General features: G+C 33.1%; 3 protein-coding genes across 6 annotated transcripts; 2 read left to right on the forward strand and 1 right to left on the reverse strand.

The window, feature by feature from the left end:
• The first annotated feature begins 442 nt into the window (after nt 1–442).
• On the forward strand, nt 443–6480 carry LOC102620894 (glutamine-dependent NAD(+) synthetase). 2 transcript variants are annotated; one of them, XM_006494672.4, is made up of 14 exons: nt 443–604; nt 1186–1389; nt 1546–1851; nt 1960–2183; nt 2310–2413; nt 2543–2677; nt 3001–3169; nt 3756–3891; nt 4156–4294; nt 4528–4704; nt 5009–5176; nt 5541–5636; nt 5892–6020; nt 6128–6480. In XM_006494672.4, exons 2-14 carry the CDS (start codon nt 1196–1198, stop codon nt 6350–6352), a joined length of 2202 nt encoding a protein of 733 aa, XP_006494735.1. In that variant the 5' UTR covers nt 443–604; nt 1186–1195; the 3' UTR covers nt 6353–6480. The 2 variants fall into 2 exon arrangements, with proteins under 2 accessions (XP_006494735.1, XP_006494736.1); XM_006494673.4 differs by lacking the exon at nt 443–604 and having other exon boundaries at nt 1240–1389; nt 1546–1574; nt 1720–1851.
• A 1432-nt stretch (nt 6481–7912) lies between these two features.
• Nucleotides 7913–10588, forward strand: LOC102621370 (DNA-directed RNA polymerase II subunit 4). The gene is made up of 6 exons (XM_006494675.4): nt 7913–8076; nt 8171–8279; nt 8742–8819; nt 9844–9877; nt 9971–10039; nt 10308–10588. Exons 1-6 carry the CDS (start codon nt 8028–8030, stop codon nt 10383–10385), a joined length of 417 nt encoding a protein of 138 aa, XP_006494738.1. The 5' UTR covers nt 7913–8027; the 3' UTR covers nt 10386–10588.
• A 39-nt stretch (nt 10589–10627) lies between these two features.
• On the reverse strand, nt 10628–13989 carry LOC102621855 (uncharacterized). Of its 3 annotated transcripts, none has more exons than XM_006494677.4 (8): nt 13831–13989; nt 13627–13734; nt 13461–13547; nt 12864–12961; nt 12468–12763; nt 12072–12306; nt 11255–11459; nt 10628–10910 (listed from the first exon to the last, which is right to left on the reverse strand). In XM_006494677.4, exons 2-8 carry the CDS (start codon nt 13717–13719, stop codon nt 10788–10790), a joined length of 1137 nt encoding a protein of 378 aa, XP_006494740.1. In that variant the 5' UTR covers nt 13720–13734; nt 13831–13989; the 3' UTR covers nt 10628–10787. The 3 variants fall into 3 exon arrangements, with proteins under 3 accessions (XP_006494740.1, XP_006494739.1, XP_024949921.1); XM_006494676.4 differs by having other exon boundaries at nt 13860–13979; XM_025094153.2 differs by having other exon boundaries at nt 13627–13966.
• Nucleotides 13990–19082: the final 5093 nt, after the last annotated feature.

Below are 19082 nucleotides of genomic sequence, written 5' to 3' on the forward strand. Positions count from 1 at the left end.
TTGGGAGGCCAAAAAAAAAAAAAGATAAAAAATCTTGTTTTCAACATCACTGGACTAGCATTGAGAAAAACAAAAATAAACAAATACAAAAATTAACCTAATAACTCCAAGAAAATTTCAATAATAAGTCTTTTTAAACTAAGAACCTGGAATGACAACCCTTCTAAGTAGGAGAAGTAAAGTGTGAAAGTCAGGCCAGTCCAATACCTAACTAAAAGCTCTTTGACTAAGAGAAATAATATAATTTATTTATGATCAATTTCATTATTTAAAAAATAATGTCATTGATTTATAAGCTTACTCTAATATAAATATTATTCTTATTATTTTAAACATTACCTCCTTTAAAAATATTTTTTACGTTGAGGGGATCTTTGATAGTCTCCTAAATTAAATAAAAATTTTAATATTTCGTTAAAGTAAAGAGCAACCATATGATAATTACCTTGATATTTGTCAGTTTTACCATCCGATAGCTTTCTACAATTTGCAGAGACACCCTCTCTTTGCCTTTGTTGTCACCCTGTGTTTTGGCTTGTCTCAACTCTCAATATCGATTGCTCACTCGCTGTGTTCCCCAAGTCAACTCATCAACTGGGTCTGAGTAAGTATCTCTTGATCAAGATGTTTTGTTTTTTCACTACGTGATTAGCTACATGTATATTTATTTTTCCGATTACATTTCAATTTTTTTTTCATAACTTTCCTTATCTCTTTTAGTATATTTATTACTGCTATTTGGTTACTGAGATTGAGTTCGGAAATTCGTTACAAGCTTTATTATTTATGTTTTTGAGATCACATTGAGTTTGACCTGAGTTTTGATTATCTAGTTTCGTTTAGTTTTGATAAATTAGTTTCAAGTTGAATTGAAGCTTTACTCTCTTATAGGAAGAAATTCAAAGACCAACAGTTTATAAATTGCGTCACTTATGTCCTTTGAAATTCAAATTTATTTCAATATTCAAATTCTTGACTACTGAATTTCATCATTGAAAAAAGGGGTGGGGAAAAATTAAAGGTGAAAAATATTCTTCACTCTCGACCTCACAATTTATACCCACCAAAGCACAAACTTAGAATGATCCCTTTGTTCTCTTTGTGCAAAATTGTTGAGTCTCTCAAATATATATAAGAGTGCCTGGATTTGAACTATATTCTTCGTTTGTTTGTTCGTTGTTGTAGCATTTGAAAGATGAGGCTGTTAAAGGTGGCCACGTGTAACTTGAACCAATGGGCGATGGACTTCGATTGTAACATGAAGAACATTAAGGAGTCAATTGCTAGGGCAAAAGAAGCTGGTGCTGTCATTCGGCTTGGTCCTGAGCTTGAAATCACTGGTTATAGCTGTGAAGATCACTTCTTGGAACTCGATACTATCACTCACGCGTGAGCTTTTAGTTCAATTTATATATATATATATATATATATATTTTGTTGATAAAGTTAATTTATTTGTGATAAAGATTCAATTTTTGGAGCTGAGACTAGAATTTTTGCTTTCAATGTAACGAAATGGTAATTGAAATCTTTTGCTGCTTGCAGATGGGACTGCTTGAAAGATTTATTGCTAGGTGATTGGACAGATGGGATATTATGTAGCTTTGGAATGCCAGTGATTAAGGGATCAGAGCGTTATAACTGTCAAGTATTGTGTTTAAACAGGAAAATTATAATGATACGTCCAAAACTGTGGCTTGCAAATGATGGAAATTACAGGGAGCTTCGGTGGTTTACAGCGTGGAAGCAAAAAGATCAGCTTGAGGACTTCCTACTTCCGCATGAAATTTCTGAGGCTTTGTGTCAGAAATCAGTTCCTTTTGGTTATGGATTCATTCAGTTCTTAGACACGTAAGTTGTAAGCATATATGTACTTGATGCAGTGATTGTTTTGCAAGTGAATGCTGTTTAAACCAAAATGCTAACTTGTAGAATCTTCTATATATATACTCTTATTAGGGCTGTTGCAGTTGAAGTTTGTGAAGAGCTTTTTACCCCTATTCCCCCTCATGCTGACCTTGCATTGAATGGGGTTGAAGTGTTTATGAATGCCAGTGGAAGTCACCACCAGTTAAGAAAGCTTGATTATCGAATTCGTGCTTTTATAAGTGCTACGCATAGTCGTGGAGGAGTTTACATGTACAGTAATCAGCAAGGATGTGATGGTGGCCGCCTTTATTTTGGTACATGGCATGCTCTTGATAGAGCAAACTTGCTGTTTATTTTTCTTTCCTGTTTTTGTTCAGAATATATACATTTTCTTCACTGTAATGGAGTTGAATTGAGTTGAATTAAGTTACTCATTCCAGATGGATGTTCATGTGTCGTTGTGAATGGAGATATGATTGCTCAAGGCTCACAATTTTCCTTGAGGGATGTTGAGGTTGTGGTTGCTCAAGTAGATCTAGATGCGGTAGGTTATTTTGTTGTTTAAGTGTTTATTTGTTTTTGTTATGCATTTTGTGCTTTATAAACTTTTTCTCTTCGTGCACTCATTTTTCGGGAATCTTTTGTCTCTAATTCCTTGTTTGTTTAATTGCAGGTTGCTGGTTTTAGAGGATCTATAAGTAGTTTTCAAGAACAAGCAAGTTGCAAAACCAAAATATCATCTGTAGCAGTGCAATACAGTCTTTGTCAACCTTTTAACCTGAAGATGTCACTTTCTGGTCCACTTAAGGTCAGTAAGTGTTTACTCAGTCTAGATCATATGACCTTAAAACAAAATTTCTGCCACTGGTAATTGCTTATCCTAACCTAATAGCTTGAGGATTCTTTATATATTTTTTAAATCTTCTGGTATAACTCAGTCATGAAAGCTAAGTTCTACATATTCAGAGATATATGCAGCTGATGAAAATGACTTGATCAGAAGCTTTGCGCTGAATATGATATTGTGCAGCTTGATGCCATCTGCTCATCTCCAATGAATTTACTAAAAGCATGAGTTTTCCGTTAAGATATTTTGAATTTGCTAAATCAATCGTGATTGATTAACTGCAGATCACGTATCACTCTCCCGAGGAGGAAATAGCATTTGGCCCTGGTTGCTGGCTGTGGGACTATTTAAGAAGAAGTGGGGCTTCTGGATTTTTGCTTCCTCTTTCTGGTGGCGCAGATAGTTCCTCTGTGGCTGCTATAGTTGGCTGCATGTGCCAACTTGTCGTAAAAGGTCAGTTTATCTTTCATGTCTCTCTACACCCACACACCATGCAAAATCAGCTAAGATTCAGTTAATTCAGATATGAATATCCAGACATGAATGGTTCAGTTTTTATTGGAAATAGTTATTCTGGTGTTAGTGTAGATAGATAGAGTTCCTTGGTCCTTTTCATTTGCTTTCTTCACTGTAAATCAGTACCCTGTTGAATTTAACCATATAAAGGATGCTTTCAAAGGATATTCTGGCCCATGCAATGGGTTGTTTGAAGCAAAGATGATGGTGTTCATTCGCATTGATCTTAGGCAGTGATACATGAAAATGGAAGTCTGAACTAGTGAGACATACTTACTGTTTCTGTAAATTGATCTAGTTTGATTTCCAGCATTTTTTGGGGCAAGCTTTTAGCTGATAGTCTTACATTACTTATGACCACAAAATTCATTTTGGAGGTCTTGTGAAGGACTCCCACCTGCCAGCTAGCATAAGTTCTTTGAATAAAGCAAGGCAGAATAATAGTTCTTACCATATCTCAAGAACATGAACTAGAGAGATGAGTACTATCTTCTGGTCATAGCACATTTTGTTTTCTATTCAGAGATTGCAAACGGGAATGAACAAGTCAAAGCTGATGCTATACGAATTGGACGTTATGCTAATGGAGAATTTCCTACTGAAAGCAGAGAATTTGCCAAACGCATATTTTATACAGTGTTTATGGGATCTGAGAACAGGTGGGTACGTGCATCAGGATCGCTTCATGCTATTGTTGTAGAGTCATCTTATGCTAGTATACAAAGCCTAAGGCTCAGCTGATCTCCTTGAGTCTGAAATTGATTTAGTCTCCATCGAACACACTATAATTACTAAGACATATATTTGAATAGGAATCCCTGCAAAAGACTAGGATAAAGAAGCTGATTAATAACCTAACTGAAGTTATCTTACAGATTATTTGCAAGTTTATATTCTCTAAATAACAGGGCTTGTTTTTATAGTTCTCAAGAAACAAGAATGCGGGCAAAGAAGCTAGCAGATGAGATTGGCTCCTGGCATCTTGATGTTTCCATAGACACTGTTGTTTCTGCATTTCTATCTTTATTTCAAACACTGACGGGAAAGAGACCGCGTTATAAGGTAACGATGGTTGAACACTAAGTTTAGTCCCTTTTTTTTCACCTCGTTGTCTTCAATACAGTGATGGCACAAAAGAAACTGGGTTAAGGGCTTCCATTTTGTCTCGAGTATCAAATACCTATGTTCCAGCTGTACATTTAGATTGTTGTTGGTTGGTCAACTGGGATTGTAGAAACCATAGTCATCAGAATGTTCTTTCAGACTAACTATTTATTTTGGTTTCGCTCTCACAGGTAGATGGAGGGTCTAATGTTGAGAACTTAGGTTTACAAAACATCCAAGCTCGAATCAGAATGGTATTGGCATTTATGTTAGCTTCACTGTTGCCTTGGGTTCATAATAAACAAGGATTTTATCTTGTTTTGGGTAGCTCCAACGTCGATGAAGGATTGCGTGGTTATCTAACAAAGGTATACTATCTTTAACGTATCTTGGAAATCAGATATTGCATGATTGTATAATTAGATTTTGGTTCTGAGGCAAGGAAAATCATTTTTATTAGCAACCTTCATTTATTTCTTTGTCTTTGTGAAGTAGCTGAATTAACCTCCGTTTGTTTGTTTTTTTTTTTTTTTTTGGGATACTAGTTCTATCTTACTCTCTTTCTCCGAAAGTTATGATTCAGCATAGAAATCTATAATCCGGATGTTGTGACTAATGGTTTATCTGTACTAATGACTTCCATATGATAACTGACTTTTAGTCTCTTTCCAGTATGATTGCAGCTCAGCAGATATAAATCCCATTGGAAGCATTAGTAAACAGGATCTACGAACATTTCTGCGATGGGCTGCAACCCATCTTGGTTACTCATCCTTGGCAGAAATAGAAGCAGCTCCACCTACTGCTGAACTGGAGCCCATACGTTCAAACTACAGCCAAGTATTACTTCACAAATCTATTTACTGTTAATATCAGTTAATTTTCCTTTTTGTGAGCGTCTGCATAGCATGGAAATTTTTTACGTCACAGCATGCTAAATGTTTACTCAAGCACATTAACATCTGTGATACAAATACGTGGTCTTCTCTTTCATGAATTGGGCAAATTCTTCTGTATCTGCCTATAAATCTACATTTTTTTCTCCACTTCCCACATTTTACCGTTTACCTTTATATCATTTTCCTTTTCAAAGGTTTTGAAGTTGTCTTTCTAAAATTCATTAGACATCATTTTTCCTTTATCCCCCCTTTTGTTTTATATTGCATGCTTTGACCTGCCTTTTCTTTTCTTGTTCATGAAACAGCTGGATGAAGTAGACATGGGGATGACATATGAGGAACTCTCAGTGTATGGAAGGTTGAGGAAAATTTTCCATTGTGGTCCAGTATCAATGTTCAAGGTTCGATTTGAAATGCTAGATTAAGTTTGCCATTTACTGAACTTATACATAGACATACAAATAACTTATACATTTGTTTTTAAGGAATGAACTGCATTAGGCACATAAAGAAGCTTGGAGAAATACAAAGAATGAACCACCATGTTAAGAAAACGTTTACTTGTCAATACGAATCTTGTCGGAGTAGAAGTATTTGCAAATGTCCAATTCAGCTTATAAGAAACTCATTGTTTTAATATTACTTTGCTTGTGCAGAATCTCTGCTACAGATGGGGTGCTAGATTAACTCCATCAGAGGTAGCTGAGAAAGTTAAACACTTTTTCAAGTACTATTCCATTAATCGGCACAAAATGACTGTGTTAACTCCCTCATATCATGCTGAGGTACATGGAACTTAAACTTGCCAAGGACAGTAGAATATTCAAGCAGGAATTTCATTTAGTTTTTCTTTTAACTTAAAGAAAAAGTTAACGTGCCTGACTTTCTGCAGAGTTATTCACCAGAGGACAACAGGTTTGATCTCCGGCAATTTCTCTACAATGCAAGATGGCCATACCAATTCCGCAAAATTGATGAACTTGTCAAGGAGTTGGATGGTGAGAAAGTTCCTTTTAGCGAATCAAGTGACCATGAAAAAATGGGTACTACATCGGATGGTGGAGGTGGAATGGGAGTCATAGCAGCAGGTTCAGGCAATCCCAAAGCTGGCCATTAGTTGACATTTTGCAAGAAAGCTTCGATTGAGTTGTTTTACCGTCATGTTAATTTATGCAATCAAGATAGTGTAATAAAATGTCCATTGATTAGTTATAATGAATGAAAAAATATCCTAGTTTATATGACGGGGAACTGCTCCAGCTCCCAATCCAAGTTTGGAAATGTCCATTCATTGACTTCAAAGTAAAAGATTCGTGACCAATGGGACTATGGTCCGGTGGAATAATTCTTTCACTTACAATGATGAGAGTAAGAGTTTGAATCTCTATAAAAATATTATAAGATTAGTTTCAGTCTTTTTTCAATTATCAGAGTGGGGTAGACACCTCTTGAATATCAAAGAAGGTTTAAAAAATTTTGAAAAGTAGCGCTTCAAAAGATCAAAATAATATCAATATCAATATTAATTGTAATCTCTGATGTAATATCAAATATTAAAAAGGGTCTAAAAAATTTAAGACCTTACATGCCATAAGAGGGTGTCAATTTCATAATTTATTTGTAATTATCAATTGTAATCTCTTATTTAATATCAATATTTAAAAAATAAAAATAATAGATTGGTGCATGTAATTAACCAAAAGCAATACCAAGTCTTAATTAATGGCTAAAATTCCTATCATCACTTATTTCTCAACAGTTTATTAACGGAGAAACTCGTCATGAAAATTTAGATAAATTATGTGATTTCATGCTTGGTTAATGGAATGGAATGGAGGGACAACATCATTTGAGCTTTTTTTTTTTCCTTTTCTTTCTCGGGATCATGAGATATTAGATCTAGTAGTAAGAACAATGTTGGACCCCGATGTTATTATCCCGATTAAATATTTAAATGAGCTTTGGTCCGGTTTGGCCATTATGCATGCTGTAATTTTATTTTATTTTACATTATGCATACTACTCTGTAAATAGGGCTTTTTTTTTTTCTTTTTGGGTTTTGTTTAAAGCAAATGCATGTCAGCAATGAACTAAAGTAACGAAGGATCACTTCGACTCTTCAACCCAACCAAAAAAAAAAAAAAAAAAGGAGACACAGTAATGAAGTATCATATCTCAATTCAGGTTCCGTTTGATACAGCTTATTAAATAGAGCTTATAACAGTAGAGTTTATAGCAGTAGAACTTATACTAATAGAGTTTTTGGGTAAAAAATCATTAGGTGTTTGGTTGTCATTAAAAAAAGTACTTTTGAATCATTAAATGTGATATTTTTTATATTATATATTTTTTAGAAAAGCTCTCTAACCTCCACTCCCGAAAGTTCAAATTTTGGGATTTTGCTAGTAGAGATAAATTAGCTTATTTAAGCTAAAAAAACTCTACTAAAAAAATAACCAAATACCATAAAAAATTTTAAAAAGTACTTATGCAATTAAATAAATATTTATGACTCTTAAATAAGCCATACCAAACAGGCACTCAGTCATTTTGAACTCGCGTTTGCTCATCCACGCATCTCAAGATTAACATCTGTTAACTTGACTGGAGGTAACTGTAATTTGTAACAATATTCGGATTCTATGTAATAATATTAAACCTCAGGGGCTTAATTGTTATTATCCTTCATTGTCACAAGCGAACCTAATTCGAACATTACGGACGATATAAAAAGCAGCAACTAAATTCTCTCTCATCCTGAATTTTGAAAAACAAAGCCAAGAGCTTTCAGAATGTCTGGAGAAGAAGAAGAGAACGCGGCCGAGCTTAAAATTGGAGACGGTAAATGTTTAATTTACCTTCCTCTCCTTTTCAGAATATTTTATTGATTTTAGACGAATTCTGAGGGTTGATCCTGTCCCTTTCTGAGGCGCAGAGTTTTTGAAGGCCAAGTGTTTGATGAATTGTGAAGTAGCAATAATTCTTGATCACAAGTATGAGCAGCTTCAGCAGACTTCTGATGATCCCATGAATCAAGTTTCCCAGTGAGTTTAGCGCTCTTTGAATAAATTCGCTTTCTTTAGTGCTAAATTTTTTTATTTTTCCCCAAAAATTTATTATTGATTGGTTGCTTGTTTAAGTCATGTAAACTAAACTAATTTATGGACTAAAAAAAATATTACCCATGTATTGTTATTATGATTTGAAGTTTATTTTGCTAGTGGCATGTGAAAATTAGTGATTCGAATAGCAGATTTTGAATGTGTATTGAAATAGGGTTTTGTGAGTAAGAGGGGTATAAAGGGTCATTCTGAACATTTGTGTAACCAAATCTAGTAGCTACCCAATTGAATTTCTGTAGAAAAGGTGTTTAGTTAGTAATTTGTCTCTAGCCTTTTTGCCTAGTAGATTGGGAGTGAGGCAATTTCCAATGCTGCACCTTGTGCATGTAATAGTTGGCATGTCTTGTGTAGTTTCTTTTTGAATGTGGTATCTTTATTTTGCAGAGTGTTTGAGAAATCACTGCAGTATGTGAAGCGCTTTAGTCGCTACAAGAATCCTGATGCTGTTAGACAAGTGCGAGAGTATCCTTCAAGTTTATGGAAGTAATAAGTGTTTTATTTGCTATTTACTGAAAATTACGCTCATGCTAACTGCTTGCGGGTGAACAAGCCCTTGTATGCTCCACAATTTCTACCGCTTTCGTTGTCTGAAATTTTTCTTGACTAAGTATGCATAATACTGATGCTTGAAACTGTTTTTATTCATCTGGAATAAGCATTTCTCTTTGAATATACTTCACTCACTGAATTAATTCAAAAAGCCTAATATACTAACTCAAACAAGTTGGCACAACTTTCTTGTTCCTTTCGCCTTTTTTTTTTTTTTAAATGCTTGTGAGTTAGCATACACAGTTGAGCTCATGTGTGGCTTAATGATTTCGGGCCGAATTTTTTCTATATGACAGTTTCAGAATTTCTGTTCTTTGGGATTTAGGTGGAATATATAATACTTTGTGGATTGTCATATCAATAAATTATTTTCAGACCATTTCTTGTTACTTTCTTTTTAACATTCATATACTGGATGCATTTTCTGAAAAACACAGTATCTATCCTTATTCTGATCTTCGACATAATTCATCTGATTTGATTAGCATGATTAAGCCATTCTATAATCAATTTGTCAAATTCAAATTTTTGTAAATGGCTAGGGTGGTTTCACTGTTTATATCTATATATTATTTGCAGACCATTTCTTGTTACTTTCTTTTTAACATTCATATAATGGATGCATTTTCTGAAAACACAGTATCTATCCTTATTCTGATCTTCGACATAATTCATCTGATTTGATTAGCATGATTAAGCCATTCTATAATCAATTCATCAAATTCAAATTTTTGTAAATGACTAAGGTGGTTTCCCTGTTTATATTTTGTTTTATCTTCTTTGTGCTACCTTGGCGTATGTTATATTGTATTTAAGCTAAAAAGATGTTGCTTTCTGTTGGTTAACTGATTAATAAAATTCATGGGTACTGTTGTTCTCGTCTTGAAATCATGCTGCCGCATACTGCTATCAAATGTTGATCTTAACCAGTTTTCAGAATCCTTAGTAGATACCAGTTGGCTGAATTCGAGGTAAATTGCCCTGGACTTGCTAAATTAGGATTTCTATGTTTATTATCTCCCCTTAGAAAAATTAAATCGGAGTCACACTCTTCCCTTTTGCAGCTGTGTGTACTTGGAAATCTTTGCCCTGAGACCGTGGAGGAAGCCATTGCTATGGTACCTTCTATAAAGGTATTACTATACTCATTCACTGCTCAATGTTTTCCTCGTGTGCACTGTTCTGTTGTTACTAATGCTTAGTCTTTCTGCCGTTTTCTTTCCTGATCTGCTTGCAATCAATTTAGTTAACAAACCCGATGCTTTCATGGCACTAATGTGTTGGCTTTAATTAGGCTTTAGGAGAATTATGTGTGGCTTTTACTTCAAAAGAATTATCAAAAGTGTATAATACATCATTTGATTTCATAAAATTTTGTTGATGGAGTATTTCTATATGCAGACCAGGGGACGAGCTCACGATGACGAGGCAATTGAGAAAATGTTGAATGACTTGTCACTGATAAAGAAATTTGAGTAATCACAGCTGGAGCTACCTATTGAAGTTTCTTAGGGATTAAAAAAAAAATGCATTAGGTATTGTAATGTATAAAGTTTGAATGCGAGAGAGAATCTATTTACTTTATTGGTCAGATATTACGAGGATCTTGATGAAATCAGATATTACGAATATCTTGTTGAAATGAGTTTCCAATCAAATTGAAGTGAAATGAGTTCCAATCAGATCTTATCATTAGCAAGACACCACTGATAGGCATCTCATAATAAGCAACAATCAACATCTTCTCATATATATATATAACAAATATATAATGTAGTTTTGCAGACATGGAAATGATTTCCAGACTAAACAAAAAATGATGATGCACTCATACTTTAATACTTTTTGTATCTCTGAGTTCGTCTTTGACAAAAATAAAGATCATGAGAAATAGTTGAGTTGAGCAGATTCATTCGGGGATTTTTCAAATTGTACTGTAACTGCCTCCTCTGCCACCAACCAGTCTCTGTTAGACTTTTCTTGCTTAATTGAGTTAGAACAGTTCTGTCAAAAAACATTTAAAGTCAGGGAATATGGAAATGAGTATCCATAGCATGGACAAATAAATATATCGGGTCCGCCTATTGCCCTAATTTCAAAGCAAGATTTTAATTAGCAATATCAAAGGCTCTCTTGCTATGTTGCTTGCAGCAATATGGAATCTAATATATCTACCCCTAAAACTACCCCTCTTTAACATATTGAGGTGGCTTAACTGCCCTCTACCCTGAAGAAGGGTTATACACACAATCCAGAATTTTATGAGAGCAGCTACTTAATCGATTAAGCCATTTACGCAAGGAGGAAAAAATTATCATTAAGCATAAAGAGAAGAGTTGAAGGCTCACCTTGGAACAAGTGTACACAATAAGTGTCATCCAGTTCCAGTTATCCAGAGAACCATTTAGACAATCATTAGCAGCTTCCTGTAGAAAATATATTAATGGAGACATCAGCTGCATTTCAAAGTGCCTTGAAGCACCACAAAGCCTGCACCTGCCAGCGTCTCCAACTTCTGCCATAGCAAGAAGGGGCTTTCCTCCATAAGAATACCTGAGCATGCAAAAATACATCAGAAGGAACAGCTACAATAAGCCAAAGAAACATGAGTACTGAGAAAGAATCTGAATGTGTCAAGATATCAGAAAAACACTCAGATTTCAAACTTACTACACATGTATAAAGAAAAGCACGCATCTGTAAAAACAACAAAAGTAGATAGATAATAGAAGACCTACAATTACGAGTGTAAATTTCAAGTCAACACTGAACAATTACAAACAAATTATTGGTAGATAAATCAGGTTATGCGTCAACAACTAAGAATTTCAGATTTCGATTTGACGCCCGAAAATAATTACTTCGAAAAAATCCCCCTTCCCTTTAATTATTCTTTTTTGCATCAGTAGGAGTATAGAGACCACTTAGAAAGCCTATATCCAGTTCAATTGTTTCCTAGATTAAGAGCATTGAGCTTGTTATTACAACCAAGAGTCTCATTCATATGCTTGATCAAGAAGCCATCTCTATCCACTGCCATGTTGAATGCGACAGAGCAAACAAAACAATTTCACAGATTTATGCCGAATCAGTAATGGCTATCTCTATGCTATCAATAAAATGATATTTAGGTTATTCAGGTCCAATCTGCCAATGACCTGATACCTGAAACATTGTTCTGGGTATGCATCCAACCGTTTCTTGAACTTGAGGTAAGTCCTGTCAGCAGTCAAAGCTCTATCATACTCATAATGTTCCTCTCCCCACGTTTCTTCTTGAACATGATCATCAACATTGCTTTGTTTCTCCTTAAGGGAAAGTGAAGAGTAGTTTGACCAAATAGAAGCAACATCCTTTGAGGATGGCTCTTCCTGAGTACAAATGTAAAAGCAGGGTACAACTGTGACACAGGAAAAGAAAATTAACAAATAGAAGTTTGTAGCTTAACAGCCCGAGTTTGAATAAATTGTCTTAAGCACACACAACAAAGCAAAGGGGGGCAATAAGATGCTGAGAGATTTCTTCTACCCAAAAAAAAAAAAAAGAGAGATTAATTTATACCTGGTGTGTCAACATCGACTCCTCTAACCCGTGGGCTCAAATGTGAAGGCTTGACAGCAGACTTAGAATGCCGATTAGAATTTGGTTTCTTAGAATGAGAAGTCAAGCTTGCAGCTTCAGAAAGTGCTTTACCTAACTCCTCCAAATCCACATCATCATCTTCCTCCTCATTTTCATCATCCCACCAGCTTGTTTTTGAAACTGAAACAGGTGATGCATTAGAAGGAGCCACTTCTTGAGAAGCACTACATGATTCCTTCGCATTATCTAATTTCTGAACACGAAGAGCTCGCCAACTGTATACATTGCCAAAATAACATCATATAATGAATAAAAACCAAAGTAATTACATGCAATTCACTAATGACAGATTAAAAAGGGAATGTTGATAAAGACCTAAGAGGACTGCTCCCACATTTCGGCATTACACATCCGAAAACCAGAACATTACGCTCTTCAATCTTTAAACCTTCACTTGAAAGTGGAGCATAAACCTGGAAACCAAAAGAATCAAGAAAACATTTTCTATAACAAGCTAAAGATTTGCTTGGAAATGTTTCTGTAAAAAGCATTTTCCACTAAAAAACCTTACTATAAAATCACCTAAAACTGCTTCCCTAAGAAAACACTCATCAAGTGCTTATCCAAAAAGCACTTTTGACAATGCCAAAAGCGCTCGCAAACATATTAGAGAAACAAGTAACATAATTCTCATCAAACGAACAATCTTTTACTAACTTGCAGAAAAATATATCTTTTTACAACAAGCTAAAGTTGTGCTTGGGAATGTAATCGCAGAAAACATTTTTCCACTTGAAGCACTCCCAATTAACACACCAAAAAGTGCTTCTCTCAAAAGTGCTTATCTGAGAAGTGCTTTAAACACGGACAACAGCATTTCACTCCCAAACACATTATGAATTAAAATAACACAATTTTCATCAAAATAAAAATATAATACTAATACTTCTATTGGTTTGCAGCGTTCCAAACCTGAGCAACAAGACAGAGTTTGCTTCCGCAAGCACCACACTGAAGCAAATTAGTGCTTGTAATAGCATCCAAAGAAGCAGGCCAGTCCTGTTATTAATTTAAAAAAATGAAAATTAAGAAATGTTAATAAAACCTGCGAAAAACGAAGTGAAAGTCCGATAATTACAGGAAGTCCGCCGATTTTAGAAGTGTAATGATCAGACGGCTCACGATTATCGACAGCCCAAGGTCCTGGCATGCCTAGAATCACTTTCCCCATCACTTCTTCAATCTTCTGTAATTTTTTTTTTTAATTTCGACCTTAGATAAAATAATAATAATAATAATAATTTTAATTTTGTTCCTTAAATATCACCACAAATGCAAGTACCAGCTTTTTTTCAGATTGAAACGACGTACTGTGGGTTGCTGAGTAGAATGGGGCTTCGGGTTTCCGTTGAGCAGAGGCTGCGGCAGAACATAACAAATAGTTGACCGCCCTGCTTTCGGATTAAACGACTGCGTTTACTGAAAATGAAGGTGAGCGAATGAGGAAAATTTTATTTTTTCGCCCACCCCAAGTTTCTTTAAAATTTGAAAATATCTTAAAATTTTGAACTTGTTCAACGATTTATTTATTGTTAATAAATTGTATCCTAATATTATTAGGAAAAATGATCCACTATTGATCTTGGATTAAGTATATAAAACTTAGATAACTCTTAACTATTGAGTTATCTTATGGGTTTAGTTAGGTCTGTAGATTTTTATATAGTATCAGAACCAAACTCATGTACGAGTGGGCTCCCAATATCTTACCACGTGACAATAACTAGTAAAAAAAGAGAAGCATATACGTGAGAGTGAGTGTTAGGAAAAATATCAATCACGGCTTACCTACTTGTGACGGGAGGTGTTTAAAAAAAATCTCACATCGATTGAGTATTGAACTTAGATTTAAGTATATAAAACCGAGGCAACTCTCAACTGTTGAGCTATCTTTTATGTTGAGTTAGGCTTGTAAACTTCTCTAAATATTACATGGAAAAACATATGCAACTACAATAAAATTAACGAAAATTAATAGTAGCTAATTTCTTGCACTCAATGCATGTTATTGACTCTTTACTCCTGAAAAGTAAACTATGTTTAGTTGATAAACTCTCAAATTTTTGTGCACATCTAACATTGGCTATAAAATAGAATCGGCATAATGTTTATTCCATAAATTACAGCTTGTTGAGGCAGAAATTTCCATGTGAGATAAAAAAATCACAAATTCCTACCACTATACATATGTTTCAATTTCAGCCCTAAGTTTCAACCACAATTCATATGCATATTGGATAAGTCGTGTATATATATGCATTTGATGAGATCATAAGATATCATAAGGTTAATATTTGGGAAAAGCATCAAATAGTAATATTAATAATTTAATTTTTTCTTACTTAGATTGAAAACAAAATTTGACACAAGAAATATCAATGGTTAAATCGAAGGGATTTAAAAGATGTAAGTATGGATTAAACATTCCTTATTCATTTTTGATAAATCCATTTTTTATTTCTCGACGTGTGTAATCAACGATTTTTAATAATATTGGACTTTATTTTTTTAATTCTTTTCGATCCACATAATATTGGAGTGTTTGCCACTTTTCCAAAATTTATGGTTTGTCTCTAGCCCCATGCGGCCATGCCCCTACATCCTCCTACCAAAAATATATAAAGGTAAGTGTAGTTCAGTCAAACGTCAAAAACAAATAATTCATATTCATAATAATAAAGAGAGTAAATTCTGTGTCAAAATATTATAAAAAGTTAAATAAATAAACATGAACAAATCCTACCCACCATCACGTGTTGACATTCACATGGAAATTTATAATTCCAATCACACCTGAAAAGTGAACAAAATTTCACCAGAAAGAAATCAACGAAATTTTTCTTTGGTGCAAATTCTTATATTCCATATCTCCCCAACAAGTGTGCTCAATATTTTTCCTTTTTATAAGCTATCGAACTTGCCAAAAAGAGCATTTAGATTTTGTAAAATTGTTTTGTTGTATTTTTGTCTAAGGAAAGAACACTAGAAAAATAGGTTTATTCAAAAATTTAAAAGATTGTGGAGAATAAATAGGTGTTTAGGTTCAAATACAATCTAAATAGCTCAATAGTCAATAGTAAAATATAGAAGAAGAGTTGAGGGCAGCGGCTACTATCAAATTGATAGAGTTGACAATATATGGCCTTTTAGTTAAGTTGCGAGGGCACCAGTTATTAAGCTTCTCGAGTTGACTACAAATATATCCTTTAGTTAAGTTGCTAAGATGGTTAATGTCAATAATGAAAGAGTTGGGTTTGTATGCTTGGTTAATGTCGATGGTGAAGGAGTTAAATAGTTAGGAAATCTCACAAAGCTATTGATAAGATGCAACAACAAAGCCAGTGATAAGATGTAATGTCACAATCTAGTATTATAGCTCTAGTTGTGAATCTGAATGTTAATCAATATCGATTTTGCCAGACACATACTAGTAAAGGATAAGTTATAGTCAAAGTCTCTTGACTTTAAAATAAGCAATTGATCCACTAAAAATAATTTTTCTGAAAAAAATTAATTTTTAGAATCATTAAATTCATAAACTACTTTCGATAGCCGATCAATTTTGTTTTTGACAAATGTAAAATAATCAATTCATAAACTACTTTCTCCAAAATATCCCTATTTAATTTATTAATTTTCATCCTTACCTAAATAAAATTTAATAATTAGTATTATTCTCTATCTTTATATAACTTGTGATAATATATAATGGTATAATATTGTTATTTCTATCTTTTTATTTTCTTCAGATTAACATTATTTATCTTCATAATTTTTTTATGAATATTATTCATATAAAAACATCATACACTATAATTAAGTTGGTTAACAGAATATTAAAGAGTTGTATTTAATTTAATATGATTTATATTATGATAATAAATTATTTTATTTATATTTTTTATTGTTTGACATTTATAATTTGTAAGGATATAAATATAAAAATATTAGTTTTCAAATTTTTTAAGTTAAAAAAAATAACTTAATATTTAATTTTAATGATTTAGACCAAAAAAAAAACATATCATTTAAATTCAAACATTCAACTCTATTCAGAATTCAGACTAATTTTAGTCTATTCAGATTTCAGATAAAAAAACAAACGCCACTTAAGAATCTTGTCATACGAATCATTTCTACAGAAATTAACAAGCTCTTGGAGCTTGAGTGGGATACGTTAGTATGTGCATGTGTTTGATATATTTGGCAAAATAACTGAAAAAAAAATGCCTTAGATAATGTCTTAACTTAACAAATAACACGTCTCTGCTCTCTTAGCCGTACTGGCTGGCCTGACCCAGCAAAAATTTCCAAGTACTTGTTAAATTTAAATAGTATGTTCATCTAATCAAATTTAAAGGCAGTTTACATAAATTCTCCTAACATTTTTTAAGTTATTTACAACTTACAAGAGAATGCAACGAAATTTTTATGGATTATTAATTTGTGCAGAAAGAAATACAAACATTTTATGACAATGAGCACATTTCTTTATAGATTTTTGTATTTAATAACTTAATAATATTTATGAAAAAATGATTGACATATAATAGGACATGATAAGTTCGTATTTGTTGATGCAGATTTCTGGTCAACTTAGAGAATTAATTTATATGGGGGCGATATAACAAAAAGACACAAAGAATTAACATGGTTCGGCCTTTAACCTACGTCCACGGCCAGAGAAAGATAAATATTTTATTAAGATCGCACTTTCAACTTAACTCTCTCTCTTTTTGCTTTTTTTTTTTGTTCGATATCTTACACTATGAGAGACCTCTGCTTTTATAGCCTTCTATAGATAAAGTTGTTTTCTAACTTGAACTCTATCTAACTCTCCTCTATCCTCTAGGATTTTAATTACAAAATATTTCAGCTTTTTATAGATTGTATCCATGTCAAACTTTATTAAATTTGCTTCTACAACCTATGAACAGAAATATTTTGTAATTAAAATCCTAGAGGATAGAGGAGAGTTAGATAGAGTTCAAGTTAGAAAATGACTTTATCTATAGAAGACTATAAAAGTAAAGGTCTCTCATAGTGTAAGGTATCGAAAAAAAAAATCAAAAAGTGAGGGAATTAAGTTGTAAGTGCGATCTTGATAAAATATTTATCTTTCTCTGCCCGTAGACGTAGGCCAAAGGCCAAACCACGTTAATTCTCTGTGTCATTTTGTTATATCGCTCCCATATAAATTAATTCTCTAAGTTGACTACAAATCTACGTCAATAGTATCAAAAAAATTACTAAATGATTAAAAAAAGTATGATTATTATATTTTTCCCTTTGAATTACAAAAATCAGTTATTAGAAGCATAATTTTATTGGAGATTTAAAAATATGTGATTATTTTAAAAAGTGTTCAAAGCTCAATCAGAAAATAGAACGTCAAAAGGAAGAATTTCTTGAAGTGCTCTTTGTGTGCTGGTTGTTCTTTTTTTTTTTTTTTACCAAAAACAGAAGAGGAAGATCCCTTTTTATACTCATGTGAATACGTAACAGCAGCATAGAAATTGAATTTCAGAATTCAATACGTGCAATTTAATTGTTGTAACAGCCATTGAATTTAAATAATTCAATTCAAAAATTGAATTGCATAACAACCCAAAAATAATTGTAAAGCTATTACAAATATTTTGAATTCAAAGAGTTGTGAAACTGTTACAAAAAATTCAAAAGAAAATTAAAAACGTGTCATGCAAGCTTGGGTGATTTTGGGCTAACATTCGCATACGCAGGACGCGCGGGCGCACACGAGTTCAACCAAATCGGTCATGGATTCGCACCCACCTGCGCACGCGCGTGTGGAGAGAGCCTCTATCCTTAAAACTCATGATTCATTAAATTTTAGTTGCTAGTAGTTACATTTTTCTCACTTGATCAGTTTAAGAAAGTAAATTGTTTTTCTAATTGAATGTAAGAAGATAACTAATTATTATTTGGTTAGTTTCTTAATTAAATTTTTATTATTTAATAATTCAAGTGAATATTTGATTTTTTAACCGAGACGAATTCAAAAATTTACTGACGTCAACAAGATCTAAAAGTATAAAATAAGGCAAATGCTATGTTACAATTAATGTAACATACACACTCAACAACAACCACATAAATTGTGTGGGTCCATTATTTGTGTGATTATTATTGAGTGTGTATGTTACATTAATTGTAACATAGGAGCTCCCATAAAATAATATAAATAAATTATAGACGCTGCTTTTTGCTAATTACAAAAAAAAAAAAACTACCTTAATGAAGAGATTAAATTATGTGTCAGAACATCATGAAAAGTTAAATAAACAAACATGAACAAATCCTACCTACCATCACATGTTGACATTCACATGGAAATTAATAATTCCAGTCAACCGGAAAAGTGAACAAAATTTCACCACAAAGAAATCAACTAAGTTTTTCTTTGGTGCAAATTCTTATATTCCATACCTCTCCAACGAATCTGTTCAATGTTTTTTTTCCTTTTTATAAGCTATCGAACTTGCCAACGAGAGCATTTAGCTTTTGTAAATCTGT

The sequence above is a fragment of the Citrus sinensis genome, chromosome 7 (assembly GCF_022201045.2).
Source record: "Citrus sinensis cultivar Valencia sweet orange chromosome 7, DVS_A1.0, whole genome shotgun sequence".
Lineage (NCBI taxonomy): Eukaryota > Viridiplantae > Streptophyta > Magnoliopsida > Sapindales > Rutaceae > Citrus > Citrus sinensis.